At 43.6% G+C, this 23,934-nt stretch overlaps 1 protein-coding gene across 1 annotated transcript; it reads left to right on the top strand.

Moving 5' to 3' along the window:
* The first annotated feature begins 785 nt into the window (after positions 1–785).
* On the top strand, positions 786–22,528 carry RBP7 (retinol binding protein 7). The gene is made up of 4 exons (XM_058304454.1): positions 786–893; positions 20,722–20,900; positions 21,017–21,118; positions 22,286–22,528. The coding sequence occupies exons 1-4, from the start codon at positions 821–823 to the stop codon at positions 22,334–22,336; spliced, it is 405 nt and encodes a 134-aa protein (XP_058160437.1). The 5' UTR covers positions 786–820; the 3' UTR covers positions 22,337–22,528.
* Positions 22,529–23,934: the final 1,406 nt, after the last annotated feature.

The following is a 23,934-nucleotide window of genomic DNA, read 5'->3' as shown; positions in this document are numbered from 1 at the left end:
AAAAATGGTTCAGTGGCTGGTTGCCTCTAGGACAACCAAGTCATCCCAGTTAGCCTGGGACGCTTCCCGTGCAACCAGGGTGGAAGGTCACCTTAGCTGCAGATTCCCCAGGCGCCGGCACCGTAAGAAGTAGCATCCAACCATTTTACAACCGAGGTGTAAACAGAAATGGGCTGGGCAGGTTTCTAAGGACCAGCTGCTGTATTCATTGCAGCTTTGCTTTCCCATCTTGAATGTGGGTGTGTGGCTGGAAACACAGCAATCAATTCATGACAATGAGGTAACAAGCAGGAACACAAGGCCAAGAGAATCCCAGAGATGCCAGCCCAGTGTCTGGAGCTGCTGCTTCATCACCACCACCACTTACCTAGGACTTCTTGAGAGGTAGGAAAAATAACCCCTTATTTATTGAAACCGCTGTTTAATAGAATTGGACTTACTGGTATTTCGTTATTTGCCGCCGACATAGTATTTAATGCCATGAGTTAGAATGAGATCACTTTGTCGTTAACATTTAGGCCGAGGAAAAAGGGGGGACCCGAGCACAGTCTGGGGTACACCGGTGCTTAAAACTAAAGCAGAGGAGGAGGCAGCCCCAAAGGCAGCTGAGAACGCGTTCCCAGGGCGAGGCAGGAAAAACCAGGCGCCCGAGGCTTAGGAAGTGGGGAGGTTTCTAGAAGGCAGCGCTGTGTTAGACGGCCGCCCACCCCATGCCTCCTCCCTGGGGTCCCCTGGCGCCCCGCCCCGGGCCCGCCCCCACACCCACCCCCGGGCCCGGCCGAGCCCCGCGCCCGCGCCCGCAGAGCGCCCCGGCCCTGCCATGCCCGCCGACCTCAGCGGCACCTGGACCCTGCGCAGCAGCGACAACTTCGAGGGCTACATGGCGGCCCTAGGTAGGGCCGGAGGGGCGGGCAGGGGCCGGGGAGGGGTCCCGGGCCGGCCGCCGCCCTGGGGTCCGGGGAGGGCGGCAGCGGGCGTCCCGGGCCCGCGCCCCAGCCCCCCGGCTTTGGCAGAGGCGCCGGCGCGTCTCGCCGGGGGCTGCGGGCGGGATGGGGTCCCGCCCGGGGCCACCCTCGAATGAACTCCTTGGTCGGGTGGCTCTCGCGGTGGGGTCCCCGAGCGGCAGTAGCAGCGTCGCCTGGGGGCTTGTCCGGAGGCAGATGCCCGGGCCCGGGCCGAGGGGGTGGGCCGCTCGGGGTGACCGGCGCCCGCTGGGGCGCTACAAGTTCTCCCGCTGGCCCAGGCCCGGGGAGACACCTGCCCGGGCACTCGTGGTGGGTGCTGGAGGCGCCGCCTCCGCCGCGCCCGCCCTGGGGGAAGAGCCTGACGGGGTGGCGCGGTGCGGGGGGCGCAGGGTGGCCCCGCGCGCAGTGTCTGGGCGCGTCGGCGTCTGACAAACGTCCTTGCCTTCCCGTGAAGGTGTCTCCGCCGGACGGCAGAGCACCTCCCTGGCGGCCCGACTCCCGGTTGGTCTGTCCTGTGTCTCAGTCTTCGGATCTGTCCGGGTTGAGCACCTACTGGGTGCCAAGCGCCTTGGGCCACGTACCCTGTTCCGCAGCACTTTTGACAAGCGGGCCGCGCTGCGGTAGAGATGAGAGCGGGGCCGGGGAAGGGAGCCTGGGGCAGCTCTGGCTCTGTCTCCTTTTCATTATCTGACCCTGGGCCTCAGTTTCCCCATCCCGTAAATTGAGAGGCGCTCCGTTTAAGATCTCTGAGCCTGTGTCTGGATCACCCATCCCTTTCTCACACTAAAGCACCAAGCAGGGAAGTCTCAGCCTGATTCAGACACCAGTTTTCAACCTCGTTTCTTCCCTTTTTCCTACTCATAAAAGGAACTACTGTTTGGGATGATGGAAAAGTTTTGGTAACGGATAGTGGTGACGATAGCACAACGTTGTGAATGTAATTAACACCACTGAACAGCATATTTGAATGTGGCTAAAAGGGGAAATTTTAGGTGTATATATTAATATGTTTCTAGAATAAAAACAAAAGCAAAACCATAGGACTGTACAACATAGTGAACCCAAATGTAAACCGTGGACACTTATAATACTATCAAATAATACAATTATAATAATGGGCTTTCATCACTTACAACAACTGTGCTACACTAATGCAACATGTCACTAATTGGGGGGATATATGGGAAGTCTATATTTTCTGCATGATTTTTCTGTAAACCTACAATTTCTCTAATAACAAAAAGAGGAAAGGGGAAGAAAGGAATTAAAACTTATTTTCGCCAAGTTTGTGAGTCCTGATACTTCTTTCCTTGTTCCCAAATCAATGGTGACATGTGGCCATAAATGGTTCCTTCGCTGGATTTTCTGGTTACTTGAGTTAAGGGTAAAACTTTAAAACCAAGGGCTGGCTTTGAATTCTGCTTTGTTGTGTATCTTTTTTTAATTGAGGTGAAATTTCATGTAACATACAAATATTCATTTTAAAGTATGCAATTCAGTGGCACTTAGTCTCTTCACAATGTAGCGGTACCACCACATCTGTACCCACTCAGTCATCCCTCCCCTTTCTCCCCTCGCCCATCCCGGTAACCGCTGACCTGCTTTCCGTCCATACGGATTTGCCCATACGGACAGAACTTGATGGTTCCTGTACAAGGACTCATACACTGTCACTTTTGAGTCTGGCTTCTCCCACTTAGCTCAATGTTTTTGAGGTTCATCTACGTTGCAGTATGTATGTCTCAGTACTCGGTTTCTTCTGATGGCAGAATAGCATTGCATCGAACGTGCTTCCTTATCGAGCAGTTTCCATGGCATTTAAACCAAACCTCTTAAGGAAGGGCTGGGATTTTAGTTTGCTAAAATTGCTGGGAGCAATATACCAGAAACGGGTTGGCTTTTATAATAGGGATTTATTAGGGTAAAAGCTTGCAGTTTTCAGGCCACGAAAATGTCCAAATAAGGCAACAGCAGAGATACTTTCTCACCAGAGTCAGCTGCTGGCAAACCTGGAGTCCTGCCAAGTGCCAGCGCAAGATGGAGGCCGGCCTCTGCCCAGCTCTCTGCCTGCCCCTCCAGCCTCACTGTCCCCCCTGGCTCTCCCTTCTCCTCTCTTCCAGCTGCTAGGCTGATTGCCAGCCTCTCTCTCAGCCTCTCAGGGTTTCTGTCTTTCTGCAGCTGTGGAAGATCCGGGAATCCTTTCTCACATGGTCGGCCAGAAATGGCAGTGACTCTCCTTCTCTGTGTGTCTCCGTAAAAGAATCAGGACCCACCCTGGACCCCACAATCTAATCGAAGGCCCTTAACTGAAGTGATCTAGTCAAAAGTGATCTAATCAAAAGATCCCTTAATTAACTAACCAAAAGTTCCCACCACATAGAATGAGTTCACAGGCACAGGTTCACTTAAGAACACAATTTTCTGGGGTCCACAAAAGGTTCAAACCAGGACAGCTAGCTAGCAGGGAATGGAGTCAGAGTCGACATTGCTAGTGTGGGAAGACATCTTGTGCTACGTCTGCTAATGGGCTGGCTGGCCTGTCGTGGCAAAAGCAGCCTTCTGAGTGTTGTGATTTGTGTTTTGCTAATGGGTGTTGATGGAATCCTTCATCTGTCACCAACACTGTCCTGCTTTTCTGTAGGCTCTGTTGGGACCCCTTGTTTATACTTTTTTTTTTTTCATGATTTCAATAAAGGCTTATCAACTGTTTGCCTCATATTATATGCCATTGTATTAAATCCTAGAAACAGAGGCTATTTATTTATATTTACATTATTTGTATTTATTTATCATTAGACTCATTTCACAAAGGATTATGCCAGAGTATTGAGTCATTCAATACCTTGGCATGCAATTCCTCATCTTACTTTTGGCTCAAATTCCAGAAGGATGCTGAAATCCAGAAACGGTATTAACTCTTATTTTCAAAGTGTTTTCCAAAAGGAATATAAATGTGCTGAGGATTTCTGGAAATGTGTAAGGATTAAAGAAAGACAATATAATGTAAAGGTGAGCTAAATGAGGAACCAGATAGAGAGCTGTTTGATTGTTGGTGCTGGAATCAAAGTCACAACTTCTGAATTCCTCCAGTTTCCCAATTAGGTAAATGAGTTTGGTGGACCAAATTTGATATTCTAAGAATGCCTAAATTTTAAACCAGGGGATCTCTTAGCATTTCAAATAAAGGCTGGAATAAGCCTTAAAACCTATAACCAGTTCCCAATAAGTTGGGAAGAAAATGATTTGGCACACTTTGACAACATGCATTGCCATTTGTGTGACAAACACTATTTTCTGCCTTCCGAAAGTAACACACACAGACTCCAACCAGAACCCATCCATTTTCCTCTGGGGAAAACAAGGAGCTGGGGACCATCTGGGTCTAAGGCCTTGTTACTCAAGGACCAGCAACATCAGCAACAAGTAGGAGCATCTTAGAAATGTCTCCTGCCTTACCCAGAATGGATTGAATAGGGCTCGAAAGGGAAGGACAGGGAAGCAGATTTGGCTCAACTGATAGAGCATCCGCCTACCACATGGGAGGTCCAAGGTTCAAACCCAGGGCCTCCTGACCCGTGTGGAGCTGGCCCACGCGCAGTGCTGATGCGCGCAAGAAGTGCCGTGCCACTCAGGGGTGTCCACCTCATAGGGGAGCCCCACACACAAGGAGTGTGCCCCGCAGGGACTGCCACCTTGTGCAAAAAAAGCACAGCCTGCCCAGGAGTGGCATTGCACACATGGAAAGCTGATGTAGCAAGATGACATAACAAAAAGAGACACAGATTCCCAGTGTCGCTGATAAGAATGCAAGCGGACAAAGAAGAACATACAGCGAATGGACACAGAGAGCAGACAACGTGGGGGGGAAGGGGAGGGAACAAATAAATTAATAAAATAAAATAAAATAAATCTTTAAAAAAAAAAAAGGGAAGGACAATACCCAGAATAGATAAAGAACTCCTACAACTCAACAGTAAAAAGACAACTCAACTAAACAATAGGCAGAGGACTTGAACAACCATTTCTCCAAAGATATACAAATGACCAGTAGCACATGGCTAACCATTAAAGGAATGTAAATCAAAACCACAATGAGATACCAATTCACATCTATTAGGAAGGCTATAATTTTTTTTACAAATCAATTTTATTGATACATTTTAATAAAGCATAAATCCATCCAAAGTATACAATCAATGGTATTCGGTATAATCACAAAGTTGTACATTCATCACTTAAATCATTTTTAGAGCATTTTCATTATTCCACTAATAATAATAATACTAAAAAACAAACAAACAAAACTCATCCCCTCTCAATCTCTCTAGGCTTTCCCTGTTGTATTTAGCTGCTTTTCATTTTTCTTCTCTCTAGTTTATTTGTATTTATATTTTGTAAAAACAGTCATATGTGAAATATCACCCATATTCATATTTTACATTAGTTTGTACTATGTTACATGTTTTAGCTTTCCTTCTAGTAATATACATGACCTTAGACTTAACCCTTTCAACCACTGTCATACTCATATAATAGCTCTGCTAGTCAAAAACACCATGATGTGCTCTCACCATTTCCATTCATTTCCAAAGATATACAAACAATCTTTAATTCTGCACAGATTAACCATCAGCTTTCCATTCTCTGCCCTCATTCTATTTTCTGGTGACCTATATTCTAATTATTAAATTCCATGAGTTTACACAATATATTTAGTGCATAATAGCGCAATCACGCAGTATTTTTCCTTTTCTGTCTGTCTGGCTTCACTCAGCATAATGTCCTCTGGGTTCTATGATGTCATATGCTTTGCTACTTCATTTCTTCTTACCATTGCATAAGATTCCATCGTGTGGTATACCACAATTTGTTTATTCATTCATTAGTTGATGACACCTTGGTAGTTTCCAACTTTTGGCAATTGTGAATAGTACCACTATGAACATCGGTGTGCAGATGTTTATTTGTGTCACTGATCTCAGTTCTTCTGAGTATGTACCTAGTAATGGTATTGCCGGATTGCATGGCAAGTCTGTATTTGACTTCCTTAGGGACTGCCAAACAGTCCTCCACAGTGGCTGTACCATTCTACATTTCTACCAGCAGTGAATAAGTGTTACTCTCTCTGCACATCCTCTCCACCATTTACAGTTATTAATTTTTTAATAAATTTTTAATAGTGGCCAATCTAGTAGGTGTGAAATGACATCTCTACATACTGTAGTTTTGATTTGTATTTCCTTAATCACTAGTGATGTTGAACATTTTTTCATGTGTTTCTTCACCATTTGTATTTCTTCTTTGGACAATTGTCTTTTCAAGTCTTTTTTAATCAGGTAGTTCATCTTTTTATTGTTGAGTTGTAAAATCTCTTTATATATTATGGATATTAAACCCTTATTGGATATGTGATTTCTAAATATTTTTTCTTAATGAGTCAGCTGCCTTTTCCCACTTTTGACATGGCCCCCTGCAGTGCAAAAGTGTTTACCTTCAAGGGGGTCCTATTTATCTATTTTTTTCTTTTGTTGCTGATGCTGCAGGTATAAGGTTTAAGAAACTACTGCCTACCACAAGATCTTGAAGATGTTTTCCTAGATTTTCTTCTAGGAGTTTTATGCTTGTTGCTTTTATATTTAAGTCCTTGATCCAGTTTTTTTTTTGAAATATATTTTTTATTTATTTTTAAAAGATACTTAGATTACATAAAATATTACATAATATATAAAGGATTCCCATTTGCCCCACTCTCTACACCTCCCACTTTTCCCCACATTAACTACTTCTTTCATTAGTGTGCTACATTCATTGCAATCGATGAACACATTTTGGAGCATTGCCACTAAGCAAGGATTATAGTTTACATTGTAGTATATACTCTCACCCACTCAATTCTGTAGGATATAGCAGGATATGTAATGGCATGTGTCTGTTGTTGCAATGTCATTCAGGTCAATTCCAAGTCCTGAAAATGCCCCCATATTGCACCTCTTTTTCCCTCTCCCTGACTCTAGCACCTTCAGTGGCCACTGTCTCCACGTCAATGATACAATTTCTTCCATTGCTAGAATCATGATAAGTCTATAGTAGAATACGAATAAGTCCACTCTAGTCCATATTTTATTCCCCAACTGAGGTGCTTCCAGATAGCTAGCACCCCTGGTAAATGGTAAAGCAATTAAAAAAAAAAAATCCTCTTTGCCTTAAATTATTTCTGCAAAAACCTTTTCAGATACATTCTCTAGTAAACAATTAAAGTTAATCAATCACTTCCAAGGAGATAAAACCCCATGAGCAAAAATCAGTAGAAACAACAATTGACAGAAACAGTCTCTAGATACTGGAATGGTGAGAAATAGACTGTAAAGCAGCTATCCTTATTTGATTCAGGGAACTAAATGCTGAGTTTACATTTTGGCAGCGCTATTAGTCAGGGTTCTCTAGGGAAACAAAACCAGCAGGAGATATCTGTAAATAGCATAAGATTTTATAAAATTCTCTCACGTGATCGCGGGGATGATGAAGGTCCTTGATGAGTTCCCAGGAGATGCTAACTGTTCAAAGCCAAGCTGGAAAATTTCTCTGAAGGCTGAAATCACTTCCTCTTTTAAGGCATTTCAGCTGAATGGATAAAGTGTCACTCACTGCTGACGGCAGTCTCTTTGGTTGACTGTAATCAGCCATCTATGCAATAAAGCTGCTGATGACTAAAGTCCGTAAATGTCATTTCAATTAGCCCAGGGCTTGCTTGACCAAACAACTGGACACAATCACCTAGCCAAGTTGACACATGAGCTTAACCATCACAGCGAGGAACTGGAAAATCTAAAAAATAATGTAGCAGAGTTGAAAAATAACAATACCCAATATTAAGGGTCAATAAGAAAATAATGGACTTGAAAAACACTATTATCCAAGTAGACCTAATCGATAAATATAAATACACATTCTTCTCAAGTGCACATAGAACGTTTTCCAGGACAGACCACGTTAGGTCACAAATCAAATCTTAATAAATTTTTAAAATATTGAAGTCATACAAAGTATCTTCTTAGACAATAATGAAATAAAGGTAGAAACTAATAACGGAAGGAACTGCGAGGGCTGTCAAGGCGCGCCATCTACTGGCAGACTGAGGAAGTGCAGGTGAGGAAATTAAAAGTAAATAAGAGGGTTTTTCCTGCCTTTTTAGCCTCCCTCCCCAAGTCTAGGAAGTGGGTCTGCAACACATTATTGGGTCCAGAACCCAGTTTTGAGCAACTAACAGGGACAATCATAAACACCCAGGTTGAAACAAGAATCAAAGAACAGGGACAGGGATGTGGCTTAAGCGATTTGGCTCCTATCTACTTTATGGGAGATCCAGGGTTGGATTCCCGGGACCTCCTGGTGAAAGCGAGCTGGCCCACGTGGAGTGCTGGTCTGTGTAGTGAGCTGGCCCGAGCGGAATGCTGGCCCACACAGGAGTGCTGGACCGTGTGGCAAGCTGGCCCGAGCGGAAAGCTGGTATAGCAAGATGATACAACAAAAAGAGACACAGAGAAGAGACTATAAGATACTCAGCAGATCAGGGAGCTGAGGTGGCACAAGAGACTGAGCACCACTTTCCCACTCCAGAAGGTCCCAGGAGCAGTTCCTGGTGCTGCCTAAAGAGAAGACAAGCAGACACAGAAGAATGCACAGCAAATGGACACAGAGAACAGACACCGGGGTGGGGGGGAGGATAAATAAATTAAAAATTAAAAAAAAAAGAAAGAACAGCAGTAACACACAACCCCCACCACTATATCCCTACAAAAGAGAGACACTGAGCACCTGCATAAACTCACCATCCTAATCATATGCCTAGACATCAGCAAAAAATTTCAAGCCATACTAAGAAAATGGCAGATATGGCCCAAGAAAAGGAATATAACAAAGCCCCAGAAGAGATGCAGGATTTGAGACAACTATTTAACGAGGTACACACAAATTTCCAAAATCAGATTAATGAGTTAAAAGACAATATGGCTAAAAAGATAAATGACATCAAGAAGACATTGAGGGAAATGGACTTTGGACTTTATTAGGGTGATGGTTTCATGGGTGTGTACTTATGTTAAAAACTGATTAAACTATGCAATTTAAATACCTACAGGCAGTGGACTTGGCCCAGTGGTTAGGGCATCCGCCTACCACATGGGAGGTCCGCGGTTCAAACCCCGGGCCTCCTCGACCCGTGTGGAGCTGGCCCATGCGCAGTGCTGATGCGCGCAAGGAGTGCCCTGCCACGCAGGGGTGTCCCCCGCGTAGGGGAGCCCCACGCGCAAGGAGTGCGCCCGTGAGGAGAGCCACCCAGCATGAAAGAAAGTGCAGCCTGCCCAGGAATGGCGCCGCCCATACTTCCCGTGCCGCTGACAACAACAGAAGCAGACAAAGAAACAAGACGCAGCAAAAAGACACAGAAAACAGACAACCGGGGGAGGGAAGGGGAATTAAATAAATATAAGTAAATCTTTAAAAAAAAGAAAAGAAAAAGAAAACATTGAGTGAGCACAAAGAAGAATTCGAAAGCCTGAAGAGAAAAGTAACAGAGGTCATGGGAATGAGAGACATGATAGGTGAGATCAAAAACACATGAGGGCTTACAACAGCAGGCTTGAAATGACAGAAGAAAGAATAAGTGATACCTAAGACAGAACTGCTGAAATTGAAGAGAGAAAGGAACAGAGGGAGAAATAAATGGAGAAAATTGAGCAGGGGCTCAGGGAGTTGAATGACAACATGAAGCACAACAACATGCGTGTCATGGGGATCCCAGAAGGAGAAAAGAAGGGAAAGAGGGTATAAAGAGTATTTGAGGAAATAATAACTGAAAATTTCCCAACTCTCATGAAAGAACTGAATTCACATGTCCAAGAAATGCAGTGTACCCCACTCAGAATAAATCCAAATAGACCTACTCCAAGACACATTCTACTTAGAATGTCAAACATTACATTAAAGAGAAAATTCTGAAAGCAGCAAGGGAGAAGCAAACCATCACATGCAAGGGATGCCCAGTAAGACTCAGTACAGATTTCTCATAAGAAACCATGGAGGTGAGAAGACAGTGCTGTGATACGATTATGATACTGAAAGAGAAAAACTGCCAGCCAAGAATTCTTTATCCAGGAAAATTGTCCTTCAAATATGAAGGTGAGTATAAAAGATTCACAAACAAACAGAAACTAAGAGTTCATAAAAAATAGTCCACCTTTTCAGGAAATATTCTTTTTTTTTTTTTTTTTTTTTTAAGATTTATTTTTATTTATTTAATTTCCCCCCCTCCCTTGGTTGTCTGTTCTTGGTGTCTATTTGCTGCGTCTTGTTTCTTTGTCCACTTCTCTTGTCATCAGCGGCACGGGAAGTGTGGGCGGCGCTATTCCTGGACAGGCTGCTCTTTCTTTTCACGCTGGGCGGCTCTCCTCATGGGCGCACTCCTTGCGCGTGGGGCTCCCCCACGCGGGGGACACCCTTGCGTGGCACGGCACTCCTTGCGCGCATCAGCGCTGCGCATGGCCAGCTCCACACGGGTCAAGGAGGCCCGGGGTTTGAACCACGGACCTCCCATATGGTAGACGGACGCCCTAGCCACTGGGCCAAAGTCCGTTTCCCTCAGGAAATATTAAAGGAAGTCTTAGATCCTGAAAGAAAGGTTTGGAGAGAGAGGTTTGGAAGAGAGTATAGCAGATAAGAATAGCAGAAAGGATAAGCAAAGGAGTTAAAAAGACAGACGAAAATAAGATATGACATATGAAAACCAAAGAACAAAATGGTTGAAGTAAATAATGCATTTAGAATAATATCATTGAATGTGAAAGGATTAAACTACCCAATCAAAAGATATAGGTTGACAGAATGGGTTAAAAAACATGAGCCATCCCTATGCTGCTTACAAGAAACTCACCTTAGACCCAAGGATAAAAACTGGCTGAAAGTGAGTTTTATGTAAATAATAACCAAAAAAGGGCAGGGGTAGTTATACTAATGTCAGACAAAACAGACTTACATGCAAAAATGTTGTAAGAGATACAGAAGGCTATTATACATTAATAAAAGAGACAGTCCACCAGGAAGATAGAAGTCATAAATATCTATGCACCTAACCAGGGTGCCTCAAAATACAAGAGGAAAACTCTGGCAAAACTGAACAGAGAAATAGACATTTCTACAAGAGTCATTAGAGACTTCAACACATCACTCACATCATTTGATAGAACAACTAGACAGAATATCAACAAGGAAACAGAGAGCTTGAACAACATGATAAATGAGTTAGATAAATGAGTTAGACCCAACACATACACATACACAGAACACTGCATCCAAGCTTAGTGGGCTATACATTCTTCTCAAGTGCCATGAATCTTTCTCCAGGATAGACCATGTTAGGTCATAAGGCAGCTTTCAATAAATATAAAAAGATTGAAATTATACAAAGTACCTTCTCATCATAATGGAGGGAAACTGAAAATCAGTAATAGACAGGAAAGAGGTAAATTCACAAATATATGGAGGCTAAACAACACACTCCTAAACAATCAGTGGGTCAAAGAAGAGATTGCCAGTGAAATCAATAAATATATTGAGACAAATGAAAATGAGAACACAACTTATCAAAACTTATGGGATACAGCAAAAGCAGTCTTGAGAGGGAAATTTATAGCCCTAAATGCCTATATTAAAAAAGAAGAAAGAAATAAAATCAAAGATCTAATTGAACAACTAGAGGAACTAGAAAAGAACAGCAAACCAATCATAAAGCAAGCAGAAGGAAAGAGACAATAAAGATTAGAGCAGAAATAAATGAAATCGAGAGAAAAAAAATAGAGAAAATTCATAAAGCCAAAAGCTGGTTCTTTGAGAACACACCTAGCTATACTAACAAAGAAAAAAAGAGAGAAGGTGCAAATAAATATAATCAGAAATGAAAGGGGGGAAGTTATGACTGACCCCACAGAAATAAAAAGGATCTTAAGGAAAACCAATGTGGCTCAACCAATTGGGCTCCTGTCTACCATACAGGAGGTCCAGGGTTTGATGCCCAGGGCTTCCTGATAAGGGCGAGCTGGCCCACACGGTGAGCTGGCCCACGTGGAGTGCTGACCCATGCGGGAATGTGGCCCCGCGCAGGAGTGCCCCCCTGTGTGGGAATGCCACCCCACACAGGAAAACTGCCCCATGCAGGAGTGCCAGCTGACATGGAGAGCTGGCACAGCAGCATGATGCAACAAGAGACACAGAGGAGAGAAAATAAGGAGACAAGAAGACGTAGCTGAACAGGGAGCCGAAGTGGTGCAAGAGAGTAATCACCTCTCTCCCACTCTAGAGGGTCCCAGGATTGGTTCTTGGAGCTGCCTATAGAGGAATACAAGCAGACACAGAAGAACACACAGTGAATGGACACAGAGAGCAGACAATGGGGGAAACGGGGGGGAGGGGGAATAAATAAAAATAAATCTTTAAATTAAAAAAAGGATCTTAAAACAATATTATGAGAAACTGTATACCAACCAGACAACCTAGATGAAATGGACAAATTCCTAGAAATGCACAAAAAACCTACACTGACAGTACAAGAAATACAAAAACTTAACAAATCAATTACATTTAAAGAGATTGAATCCATCATCAAAATTCTCCCAACAAAAAAAACTCCAGGAGCAGATAGTTTCATAGGTGAATTCTACCAAGATTTTGAAAAGAACACCAATGATTCCAAAAAATTTAAGAGGAGGGAAAATTACCCAACACATTTTATGAAATATCACTCTAATACCAAAGTCAGATAATGATACTACAAGAAAAGAAAATTACAGGCCAGTCTCTCTAATGAACATATATATAAACATTCTCAACAAAATACTTGCAAATAGAATCCAACAGCATATCAAAAGACAATATATCATGACCAAGTGGGATATACTTCTGGGCTGCAAACGGTTCAGCATAAGAAAATCAATCAATGTAGTACGTTAACAAATTTAAGGGGAAAAAAGCACTTGATCATCTCAATCAATACAGAAAAGGCATTCCACAAAATCCAGCATACTTGCTTGATTAAAAAAAAAAAAAAGCACTTCAAAAAATAGGGATAGAAGGAAAATTCCTTAACATGATAAAAGGGCATATTTGAAAATCTCACAGCCAACATCACATTCAATGGGGAAAGGTTGAAAGTTTTCCCTCTAAGATCAGGAAAAAGACAAGGATGCCCATTGCCACCATTGTTATTCAGCATTATATTAGAAGTTCTAGCTAGAGCAGTTAGACAAGAAAATTAAGGCATCTAAATAGGGGAAAAGGAAGTAAAACTTTCACTATTTGCAGATGACATGATCTTGTATTTATAAAATTCTGAAATGTCTATGACAAAACTACTTGAGCTAATGAGTTCAGCAAAGTGTCAGGATACAAGATCAACACGCAAAAATTAGTAATTTTTTTCTCTATTTTTTTAATGTTACATTAAAAAAAAATGAGGTCCCCACATACCCCCCACCTGCCTATCAGTAATATTTTTGTACACTAGTATTGAACAATCTGAGGAGGAAATTCCATTTGCAATTGCAACAAAATCACTCAAATATCTAGAAATCGATTTAACAAAAGAAGTACAGGACCTATTTGCAGAACACTGCAAAGCAATGCTAAAAGAAACCAACGAAGACCTAAACAAATGGAAACACTTTCTGTGTTCATGGATTGGATGAGTAAATGTGAAGATGTCCATTCTACCCAAACTGATTTATAGATTCAATGCAATACCAATCAAAATTCCAATAGCCTACTTTACAGAAAAAGAAAGGGCAATTACCAAGTTCTTTTGGAGGGGAACATGCACCCGAATAGCCAAATGCATTCTAAAAAAGAACAGTGACATGGGCAGAATATCACTGCCTGATCTCAAACCATGTTACAAAGCTACAGTGGTCAAAACAGCATGATACTGACATAAAAATAGACACATCTATCAGTGGGATAGAATTGCAAGTCCAAAATGAACCCTCACCTCTATGGCCAACTGGTTTTTCATTTTTGTTTTTGTTTTTGTCCCCGCCCTTGTGGCTTGCTTGCTGTCTGCTCTCTCTCCAATCGCTGTGCATTCTGTGTCTTTATTTATTTTTATTTATCCCCCCCCTCCTTGTGGCTTACTTGTTGTCTGCTCTCTGTCCATTCGCTGTGCACTCTTCTGTGTTTTCACTTGTCTCCCTTTTTGCTGCATCACCTCGCTGAGTCGGCTCTCTGTGGTGCCTGGGCCCGTGGCTCTCCACAGCATGGGGGCGAGGCTGCCTGCACAAGGAGGCCCCAGGACGGAGCCCAGGGCCTCCCATATGGCAGATGGGAACCCAACTGATTGAGCCACAGACACATCGCACAACTGCTTTTTGACAAACCTACCAAGTCCAGGTTAACAAGACAAAACAGTCTCTTCAACAAGTGGTGCTGGGAGAACTGGATATCTGTAACCATAAGAATGAAAGAGGACCCCTATCTCACTCCCCATATAAGAATCAACTCAAAATGGATCAAAGACCTAAATATAAAACCCAGGACCATAAAACTACTATAAGAAAATGTAGTGAAGCATCTTCAAGATCTTGTGGTAGGTGGTGGTTTCTTGGACCTATACCCAAAGCATGCACAACAAAAGAAAAAATACTTAAATAGGACCTCCTGTCAAACATGTTTGCACCTCAAAGGACTTTGTCAAAAGGGTGAAAAGGCAGTCGACTCAATGGGAGAAAATACTTGGAAATCACATGTCCAGTAGGGGTTTAATATCCATGATATATAAAGGTATGCTACAACTCAACAATAAAAAGACAAAGGAGGGAGGCAGATGTGGCTCAACCAGCTGGGCACCCATTTACCACATGGCAGGTCACAGGTTTGGGTCATGGTGCCTCCTAAAGAAGACGAGCTAGACGCCATACTCGCCACAATGAGCTAGACGCATAAATGAGCAGATGCCACAAGCCGGCAAATGCCACAGCCTGCCGGGAATGGATGTGGCTCAGGCCATTGGGCACTCGCCTCCCATGTGGGGGGTCCTGGGTTCGGTTCCCGGTGCCTCCTCGAGAATGCGAGCAAATACGTTTTTTTTTTAAATAGTAAATAAATCTTAAAAAAAAAAAAGAAAAACGACCTAATTAAAAATGGGCAAAAGACTTGAATAGACATCTGTCAAAGAAGAAATACAAGTGCCAAAAAAAACATGAAATGCGGTCACCCCTCGGGCTGAAGCGTGGTTTGCTGGCCTGGCGGGGGAGCAGCCGCGGCAGGCCAAGTCGCTGCCCCCATAATAGGGTGGCTGGTTGGAATCACCGCCACCCCTGAAGGAAGCTCGGCATGGGCGCAGAGTGCCCTCGGGTCTCCCCTTCTCGGCAGCCATGCTTCCGCGGCCGCCCCTCCTCCCGGATGGTGCCACCCGATGCCTTGTGGGGCAGCACCCTTCTTCTTCTTTCTCCCTGCGCAGGCGCAGGGCGGAAAATTCCAGTCTGCCCTTTTCCCCTCCCCTGACAGCAGCAACAGCCAGGCGTGGGCGGAAAATTCCAGTCTGCCCTTTTCCCCTCCCCCGACAGCAGCAACAGCCAGGCGTGGGCGGGAAACTCAAGTCTGCCCTCCACCCCAGCAACAGCAGCCACCAATCCCTAAACCCTGCCCCTTCCCCCAGCAACAGCGACAGCCAATCCCTAACCACCACCCCTCCCCCGTCCAGTACCACCCACTGACCTTTCGCCGGCAACCAATCAGAACAGGGCGTGGCTTCGACCAATCAGCCTTCCCCAGCCCCTATAAAACTGTTGCCTCTCCCTCAATAAAGTTGGACTTGCCTGTTTACCTTGTCTCCGCGGTAGTTCTTCTGCCGTGCGCCCTCCAGTCCTGAGAGCCCCCGACAAGGGCCTGGCCTCCCTTGTCCCCAGTTCGTCGCCTGCTTCTCCGGGCGACCCCGTCAGCCGAACCGCGCAACTCCTGTGAGACCGACCCCTCGTCTGCTGCCGGACCGACCGCTTGTCCCAAGTGGGACTGACCCCTCATCCCAAATGGGACCAACCCCTTGTCCTAAGCTGGACCGACCCCTCGTCCGCAGCCAGACCCCACCTCTACCGACCGAGCAAGCCAAGCCGCCGCAATGAAAAAATGTTCAACATCACTAGTGATTAGGGAAATGCAAATCAAAGCTACAATGAGATATAATTTTACTCATATCAGAATGACCACTATTAAAAAGAAAGAGAACTATGAGTGTTGAGAGGACATGGAGAGATACGAACACTTATTCACTTTTGTGGGACTGTAGAATGGCCCAGCCACTGTGGAGGACTGTTTGGCAGTTCCTAAATAAGCTTTGCATAGATTTGCCACATAACCCTGCAATACCACTACTGATTATATACCCAGAAGAACTGAGAACAGTGACAAAAACAGACTTCTGCACACTGATGTTCCTATCGGTGTTATTCACAACTGCCGAAAGTTTGAAACAACCCAGGTGTCCATGAACCGATGCATGGATAAACCAACTGTGGTGTATACATACGATGGAATATTATGCCGCCAGAAGAAGAAATGAAGTCGTAAAGCATTTGACAACATGGGTGAACCTGGAGGATACTATGTTGAGGGAAGCACGCCAGGCACAAAAGGACAAATACTGTATGACTGTGCTATTATGAACGAAATATATTGTGTAACATATTGTATGATTCCATTTATATAAGTATATATAAATATTAATCAATTTGTAAAGACGAAATTAGATTAGTGGTTATGTAGCACTGAGGAAGGCATGCTAAGGGCTGTGGAGTTTTTCTTTTTGGAGTAATGAAATGGTTCTAAAATTTTTTGTGGTGATGAATGCACAACATTGTGATTTTATAAAAAGCCATTGAGTGTAGACTTTGATAGATCATATGATATGTGAATATATCTCAATAAAACTGTTGAATAAATAAGCAAATAACTGCAAGACTAGCCAGAAATAACAGCTATGTATAGCAAGGGAAACAGAGATATGGAGAGGTCAAGAATTTTCTTGTTTACTTGTTTGTCCGTTTTTTATTATTATTATTATTATTGAAATAATGAAAATGTTCTAACAATGATTGATGTAATGAATACAAACTATGTGATTATACTAAATATCATTTTTTGTACACTTTGGATGAATTGTATGCTTTATTAATATGCACCGTAAAATGAGTTTTTTTTTTTTAAAGACATCATCAAGAAAGTGGAGGGAAACAGATGTGGCTCAACCAATTGGGCTCCCGTCTACCATATAGGAGGTCCAGGGTTCGATGCCCAGGGCCTCCTGGTGAGGGCAAGCTGGCCCACATGGTGAACTGGCCCACACAGAGTGCCACCTTGCATGGGAATGCCTCCCAGCACAGGAGTGCTGGCCAATGCAGAGCGCTGGCGCAGCAAGATGACACAACAAGAGACACAGAGGAGAGAAAATAAAAAGACGTAGCCGAACAGGGAGTTGAGGTGGCACAAGAGAATAATCGCCTCTCTCCCCCTCCGGAAGGTCCCAGGATCAGCTCCCAGAGCTGCCTACTGAGAATACAAGCAGATACAGAAGAACATGCAGTGAATGGACAGAGAGAGCAGACAAAGGGGTGGAGGGGGAGAAATAAAATAAATCTTAAAAAAAAAAAAAGTCGAAAGACAACCTATAGAATGGGAGAAAATATTTAGAAACCATATATCTGATGTGAGTTTAATATCCAGAATATATATAGAACTCCTACAACTCAACAACATAAAACTACACAAACAGCCCAATTGAAAAATGGGTGAAGGGAAGCGGTCTTGGCTCAACAGTTAGAGCATCCGCCCACCACATGGGAGGTCCGCGGTTCAAACCCCAGGCCTCCTTGACCCCTGTGGAGCTGGCCCAGTGCTGATGCGCACAAGGAGTCCGTGCCACACAGGGGTGCTCCCCACGTAGGGGAGCCCCACGCGCAAGGAGTGTGCTCCGTAAGGAGAGCCACCAGTGTGAAAGAAAGTGCAGCCTGCCCGGGAGTGACACCACACACATGGAGAGCTGACACAGCAAGATGACGCAACAAAAAAAGACACAGATTCCCGGTGCCACTGACAAGAATAGAAGCAGACATAGAAGAACACACAGTGAATGGACACAGAGAGCAGACAACGGGGGCGGGGGGAGAGAAATAAATAAAATAAAAAATAAAAAATGGGTGAAGACTGGAACAAATGAGCTCAAGCGGTTGAGCGCCTACCTCCCACATGGGGGGTTCTGTGTTTGGTTCTTGATGCCTCCTAAAGAAGGCAAACAAACAACAAGCAGACAACGAGCATAAATGACCAGCAGACAATCAGTAAAAACAACCAGTAGACAAGGAGAAAAAACAATGAGCAGACAAGGAGCAAAATCAACAAGACAATGAGTAAAAAAAAAACCCAAAACAAGCAGGGAGCAGACGTGGCTCAAGCAGTTGAGTGCCCGCCTCCCATACGTGAGGTCCCACTTTAGGTTCCCAGTACCTCCTAAAGAAAAAACATACAGACAAGGGAGCCATCTTGTGGGGGGGATGAGAATGGGCTAAGAATTTGAACAGACATTTCTCCAAGATATTCAAATGCCAAATGAGTATGTGAAAAGATACTCAACATCATTAGCCAGTAGAGAAATGCAAATTAAAATTACAATGAGTGAAGCAAGCCAGAGACAAAAGGGAAAATACTATATGATTACCCTATTATGAGCAAAATATATTATCTGAAATATAAATATATTATGTGAAATATGAATATGGGTAGAATTGTATATATAAGACCATTTATCCTTGAAACTGAACAAATATAAGTTAATACTCCACAATGTTAATATCAGACAAAAAAAAAGCCCACATTATACTAAATGGAGATCAGATACTGAGTACTACATATTGTATGATTCCACTTATATAAAATATAAATATAAATCAATTCATAAAGATAAAAGATTAGTTGTTATGTAGGTCTGAGGGAGGAATGCTAAGGGGTTTGGAGTCTTTCCTTTTGAAGTAATGAAATTGTTATAGAATTTTTAAGATGAATGTACAACATTGTGATTATACTAAAAGTCATTGCTTATATACTGTGGGTAGAATAGCTAGAAAGAGCAGCTATATATAGTGGGGGAAGCCTAGAGAGATTGAGAGGTGAAGTGTTTGTTTCTTTGTGTTTTTTTATTATTATTACTATTGAAATAATGAAAATGCTCTAATAATGATTGAAGTGATGAGTGCACAACTATGTGATTATATGTGATTCTAGCAAATACAGTTGATTGTTCAACCTTGGAGGAATTGTATGCTTTATTAATATGTATCAATAAAATTGATTTTAAAAATTTAAAAACAAAAAAAATTATAAGATACCATTTGAACCACCAGGATTACTATTATTTTTAAAAAACAAAACTGAAAATGACAAGTGTTGGTGAGGATGCAGAGAATCAGGAACCCCTGGATATTGTTGGTGGGAATGTGAAATGGTGCAGCCTCAGCGAGCTATTTGATGATTCCTCAGAAAGTTGAACATACAATTACCATATGACTTGGCAATTCCACTCCTAGGTTCATACCCGAAAGAACTGAAAGCAGGGACTCAGACAGATATTTGTACAACAGTGTTCATCACAGCATTATTCACAGTAGACAAAAGATGGACGCCACCCAAGCGTTCATCAAGAGATGAATAGAGAAACAATTTTCTTATCTCCATACAATGGAATAATATTCAACCACAAAAAGAAGTGAAGTACTGGTATCCACTACAACGTGGATGAACCTGGTAGACATCGTGGTGAGTGAAATAAGCCAGACACAAAAGGACAAATGTTGTATGATTCCCCTCCATGAGGCATCTGGAATAAGCAAATTCATAGAGACAGAAAGTAGATTACAGGTTGCTAGGGGCTGGGAGCAAGGAGGAATGGGAAGTTACTAATCGATGGATAAAGAGTTTCAGTTTTGGGTGATGACTAAGTTTTAGTAATGGGAACGTGGGACTGCAGAGCAACATTGTAAAAGTAATGCCATTGAAATGCTTAAAATGGCAAATTTTGTTTTATATATATATATGCACACACACAGAGTAAGAAAAATAGCAATCCTTATCTCTAGCTATGCAGTGTACTCAAAGCTACTAAGTGGACCTGGGGTTCAAATCCACTGTCTATCCCCAAACCCTTGCTCTTCTGAGAATTCCATGTTTCCTTGTATGATTTTTTAAAGAGCTTATTAAAGTTTTCTAAATGTCTAGCAGTATTTACATGATTACAGTTGTTTAAAGGGTTTTTCTTTGGCAGGGGGAGGGATTCAAATGATGTTTTATTGTCAAGTATAAAAAGGCAGGGTTGGTCTGCTCAAGGCTAGGTTGGGGCGGGAGTCAGGCTCCCCTGGCCTCCTTGCACCTCAGCTTCTGGAAGGATCCCAGAACTGCGTCTGTCCCGCCCAGCTTCAAATCCGTTCCCTAAGCGCAGCCAGCCTCCGAGTCTTTCCGGAAGGCTCTTCAAGCACTTGGACCAGCCGCTGGCTGGCGTTTTACCGGGATGACTGGCGCTGTAGATCTGATTTCAGCAGCAAACTACACTGAAGTTGTAAAAGAAACACATGTGATCGAGTGCAGTGATTTTGAGGACAGCAACCAAATTCTTAGCTTTTGCATCTCAAACGAATGTTGATGTATTTCCTTTGTTTTTAAAATGATGTTTAAGGTATTGACTTTGCCACTCGTATGATAGCCAAGTTGCTGAAGCCACAGAAAGTGATTGAACAAAATGGGGATTCTTTTACCATCCACACCTGCAGCAGCCTAAGGAACTACCTTGTTAAATTTAAAGTCGGAGAGGAATTTGATGAGGATAACAAAGGCCTGGATAACAGAAAGTGCAAGGTAAAAATTAAAGTAACAAATGGGCTCTTCACTTTGCAAGGTTTACTCGGCATTCTGCTTAGCAATACTTAGAATCCTGCCAGAGCAAACCAACATTTTCCCCCTCCCTAATGCAGAGTTTGGTTACCTGGGACAATGACAGACTCACCTGCGTCCAGAAGGGGGAAAAGCAGAACAGAGGCTGGACCCACTGGATCGAAGGGAATGAGCTCCACTTGGTACTCGCTACATTCTGTTCTTATGTTGATGAGCTGATAAAATATTAAAGACAATGTTGAACAGGAAACTGTAATCGATAATCTTACCCTCCCAGCCCAGTTGTTTTCAATGTTACATGTCACCTTCCAGTTTCTGTCAAACAGTCTTCCTTTTCACGTAACATAAAAAAATCCCACCAACAATATTTTCCAGGCTTCTAAATAGTTATCCTGTTGAATCCACTAGGTATTTATTGAATGTATATAATAGGGTAGAAAAGTGACTGAATCATTTTCCATCTGGTTGATGGGCTGCCATCTTAGTAAAACTGTCCCTAAATTTAAGGATCCAGGAAAATCATTTCAGGGTTTTTCCTGCTATTGCTTAAAGTTTTTTGGACCCATGGATTTGCTTCCTTGGCATTTTTCAGATGGGATCCTGCTGCCAGGGGCAGACACATCTTTGCCTCTTGCTACTTTGTTGTATCAGTTTTATTGTGTCACTAGCACAGCAAGAATATACAACCTAATCAGTAATTTAAAAATAAGTTTTAAAAGGTATAAAGCTGTCCCTCAAAGTTTAATCATGGCTTTTTAAAATAAGAATTCCTTTCTGCCGTGTATACTATGAGAGCTCACATTTTTTAGCACTGCATCCTTTCAGTGCATTATTTCATTTAGACTTCATCATGCTCCTGTGAAAGAGGCACTACTGTTCCCATTTAGAGATGAAGAAATTGAAATTTAGAGAGCCTCTGAGGTGGCAGAGTGGAGACCCCCAGGACTGACAAAAATATATGCTCTTAACATTTTGCCCTTTTGCCTCACTGTACCTGTGAAAGCTCAGTGAGAATGATGAAAGCAAAATTAAAGCATTTAACTTAAGGTAGGCTAGGAATAGTTTTCAATGACAAAGGCATTGAAGATATTCTGATTCTAGATCATCAAATCTCACCCACTTATAACATAAAAAAGAAAGAAACTTGCCATCCCCAAAATATAATATGGAACTACAAAGATGTCTGAGGATTTACATTAGCTGACTGTAAGAGAAAATGTTCAAATGGCATACACCCTTCTCCTGCATAGCCAGGAATTGCCCAGGCAGGGCATGGAAGGACCCTTGCTTTAAGGTTCTCACGTGACGGTTCTTCCATGTCAATTCATCTTCTTTCTTCCCTTCCATAGGAGATGTTCTGTGAAGGCCAAGTGTGCAAGCAGACGTTCCAGAGAGCCTGATCCATTCCCAGCAACGTTGCCCAATTGTAACCGCAGCGAACTGCTGAGTTACATTCCAACATGAACCAATGTTAGCCGATGGCTTGGTGATGGGGCCCGGCGGAGTGAGTGACGGCCCCCAGCCTGGGCCAGAAGCCCTCTGGATTGTGGGGGACACTGCTCAGCGCCAATAAACCTGTCCAGTGACTCTGACTTGTTTCTCTCTAAATTTACATAGCCCATTATTCCAAGAAAGATTTGAATGCCTTCTAGGGGCACCAGAGGTTGGCCAACAAATAAGAAGTAATTGCTGCCTTCAGGTCTACTGGGGGAGGCAGACAAGCAGGCAGTGTGAGCAGTGGTGATCAGTATGGGCAGTGAGGAGAGCTCACAGGAGGGGCTCGACACTTGACTTTTGGGGTGGGCAAGTGGTGGCCTTGGTAGGGATCTGTGGTAATGGAGGCCATCTTTAAGGTAAGACCTGAAGCAGGGGTAGGTGTTAGCCAAGTACAGAGCACTGGGGAAGCTTTCCAGGTCAAGGGCTGGAGTGAGCTGGCAAGATAGTTGAAAACCTGAAAATATCACTTTAGCTGGAATTAGGCTGTGGGAGTGAGTGGGAGAAATGTCAGAAGAGACTGGAATGGCAGGCAGGGGCCCCATCAGGGAGGCATGTGAATGCCAAGTGAAAGAATTAAGATTCTGTCCCAAAAGTAATAGGAAGTGGTTATGGGTATGACACCAGGAACCTGCATGATTAGATTTGCTCATAGAACGAACTCCACCTGCAAAGGGAAGAAAGGACTGTAGGCAGTGGTACAATTCAGGAAGCAGTGTAAAGGACTGGAAGAAATCTGTGTGCAGTGATGCGGGCCAGGAGCACCTGCAGCCCTGGTCTCAAATACGGGGAAAGGACTCACGTGGTTGTGAGGGGCTGGGAGAGCTAGCCAGTCATTAGGAAGCAGAATCCATAGTCCACATCGATGGATGAGAGGCAGGGATGGTGAAGTGGAAGGAGTCCAGGAAGATGCCCATTTCTGGTTTAGGCAGCTGCAGTGAGGGTGAAGCCATCAGCGAGAAAGGCAGCATGAGAAGGAGACGTGGGGTTGGAGCTTCAGATTTTTTTTTTAAGATTTTTAATTTTTTTAGTTATTTCTCTCCCACCCCAGTTGTCTGCTCTCTGTGTCCATTCGCTGTGTGTTCTTCTGTGACCGCTTCTATCCTTATCAGCAGCACCAGGAATCTGTGTTTCTTTTTGTTGCGTCATCTTCTTGTGTCAGCTCTCTGTGTGTGTGGGCGCCATTCTTGGGCAGGCTGCACTTTCCTTCATGCTGGGCGGCTCTCCTTACAGGGCGCACTCCTTGCGCGTGGGGCTCCCCTACGTGGGGGACACCCTGTGTGGCACGGCACTCCTTGTGCACATCAACACTGCACGTGGGCCAGCTCCATACGGGTCAAGGAGGCCCGGGGTTTGAACCATGGACCTCCCATGTGGTAGACGGACGCCCTATCCACTGGGCCAAGTCTGCTTCCCAGAGCTTTAGATTTTGAGGTGCCTGTGCCCACTGGAGCGGGGCTGAGTAGGAAGGTGTTGCATAGAGGAGTCAGGAGACATGGAGAAG

The sequence above is a fragment of the Dasypus novemcinctus genome, chromosome 9, assembly GCF_030445035.2.
Source record: "Dasypus novemcinctus isolate mDasNov1 chromosome 9, mDasNov1.1.hap2, whole genome shotgun sequence".
NCBI lineage: Eukaryota > Metazoa > Chordata > Mammalia > Cingulata > Dasypodidae > Dasypus > Dasypus novemcinctus.
The sequence above is the reverse complement of the archived record's forward strand: the minus strand, read 5'-3'. Positions and strand labels throughout refer to the sequence as shown.

What these genes read in the sequence shown, in the direction of transcription:
- RBP7 (XM_058304454.1), top strand. Translation starts at nt 821, where the DNA reads ATGCCCGCCGACCTCAGCGGCACCTGGACCCTGCGCAGCAGCGACAAC. An exon ending in GGGCTACATGGCGGCCCTAG is followed by an intron (nt 894 to 20,721) that starts GTAGGGCCGGAG and finishes ATGATGTTTAAG; the next exon opens with GTATTGACTTTGCCACTCGT. An exon ending in AAGGGAATGAGCTCCACTTG is followed by an intron (nt 21,119 to 22,285) that starts GTACTCGCTACA and finishes TCCCTTCCATAG; the next exon opens with GAGATGTTCTGTGAAGGCCA.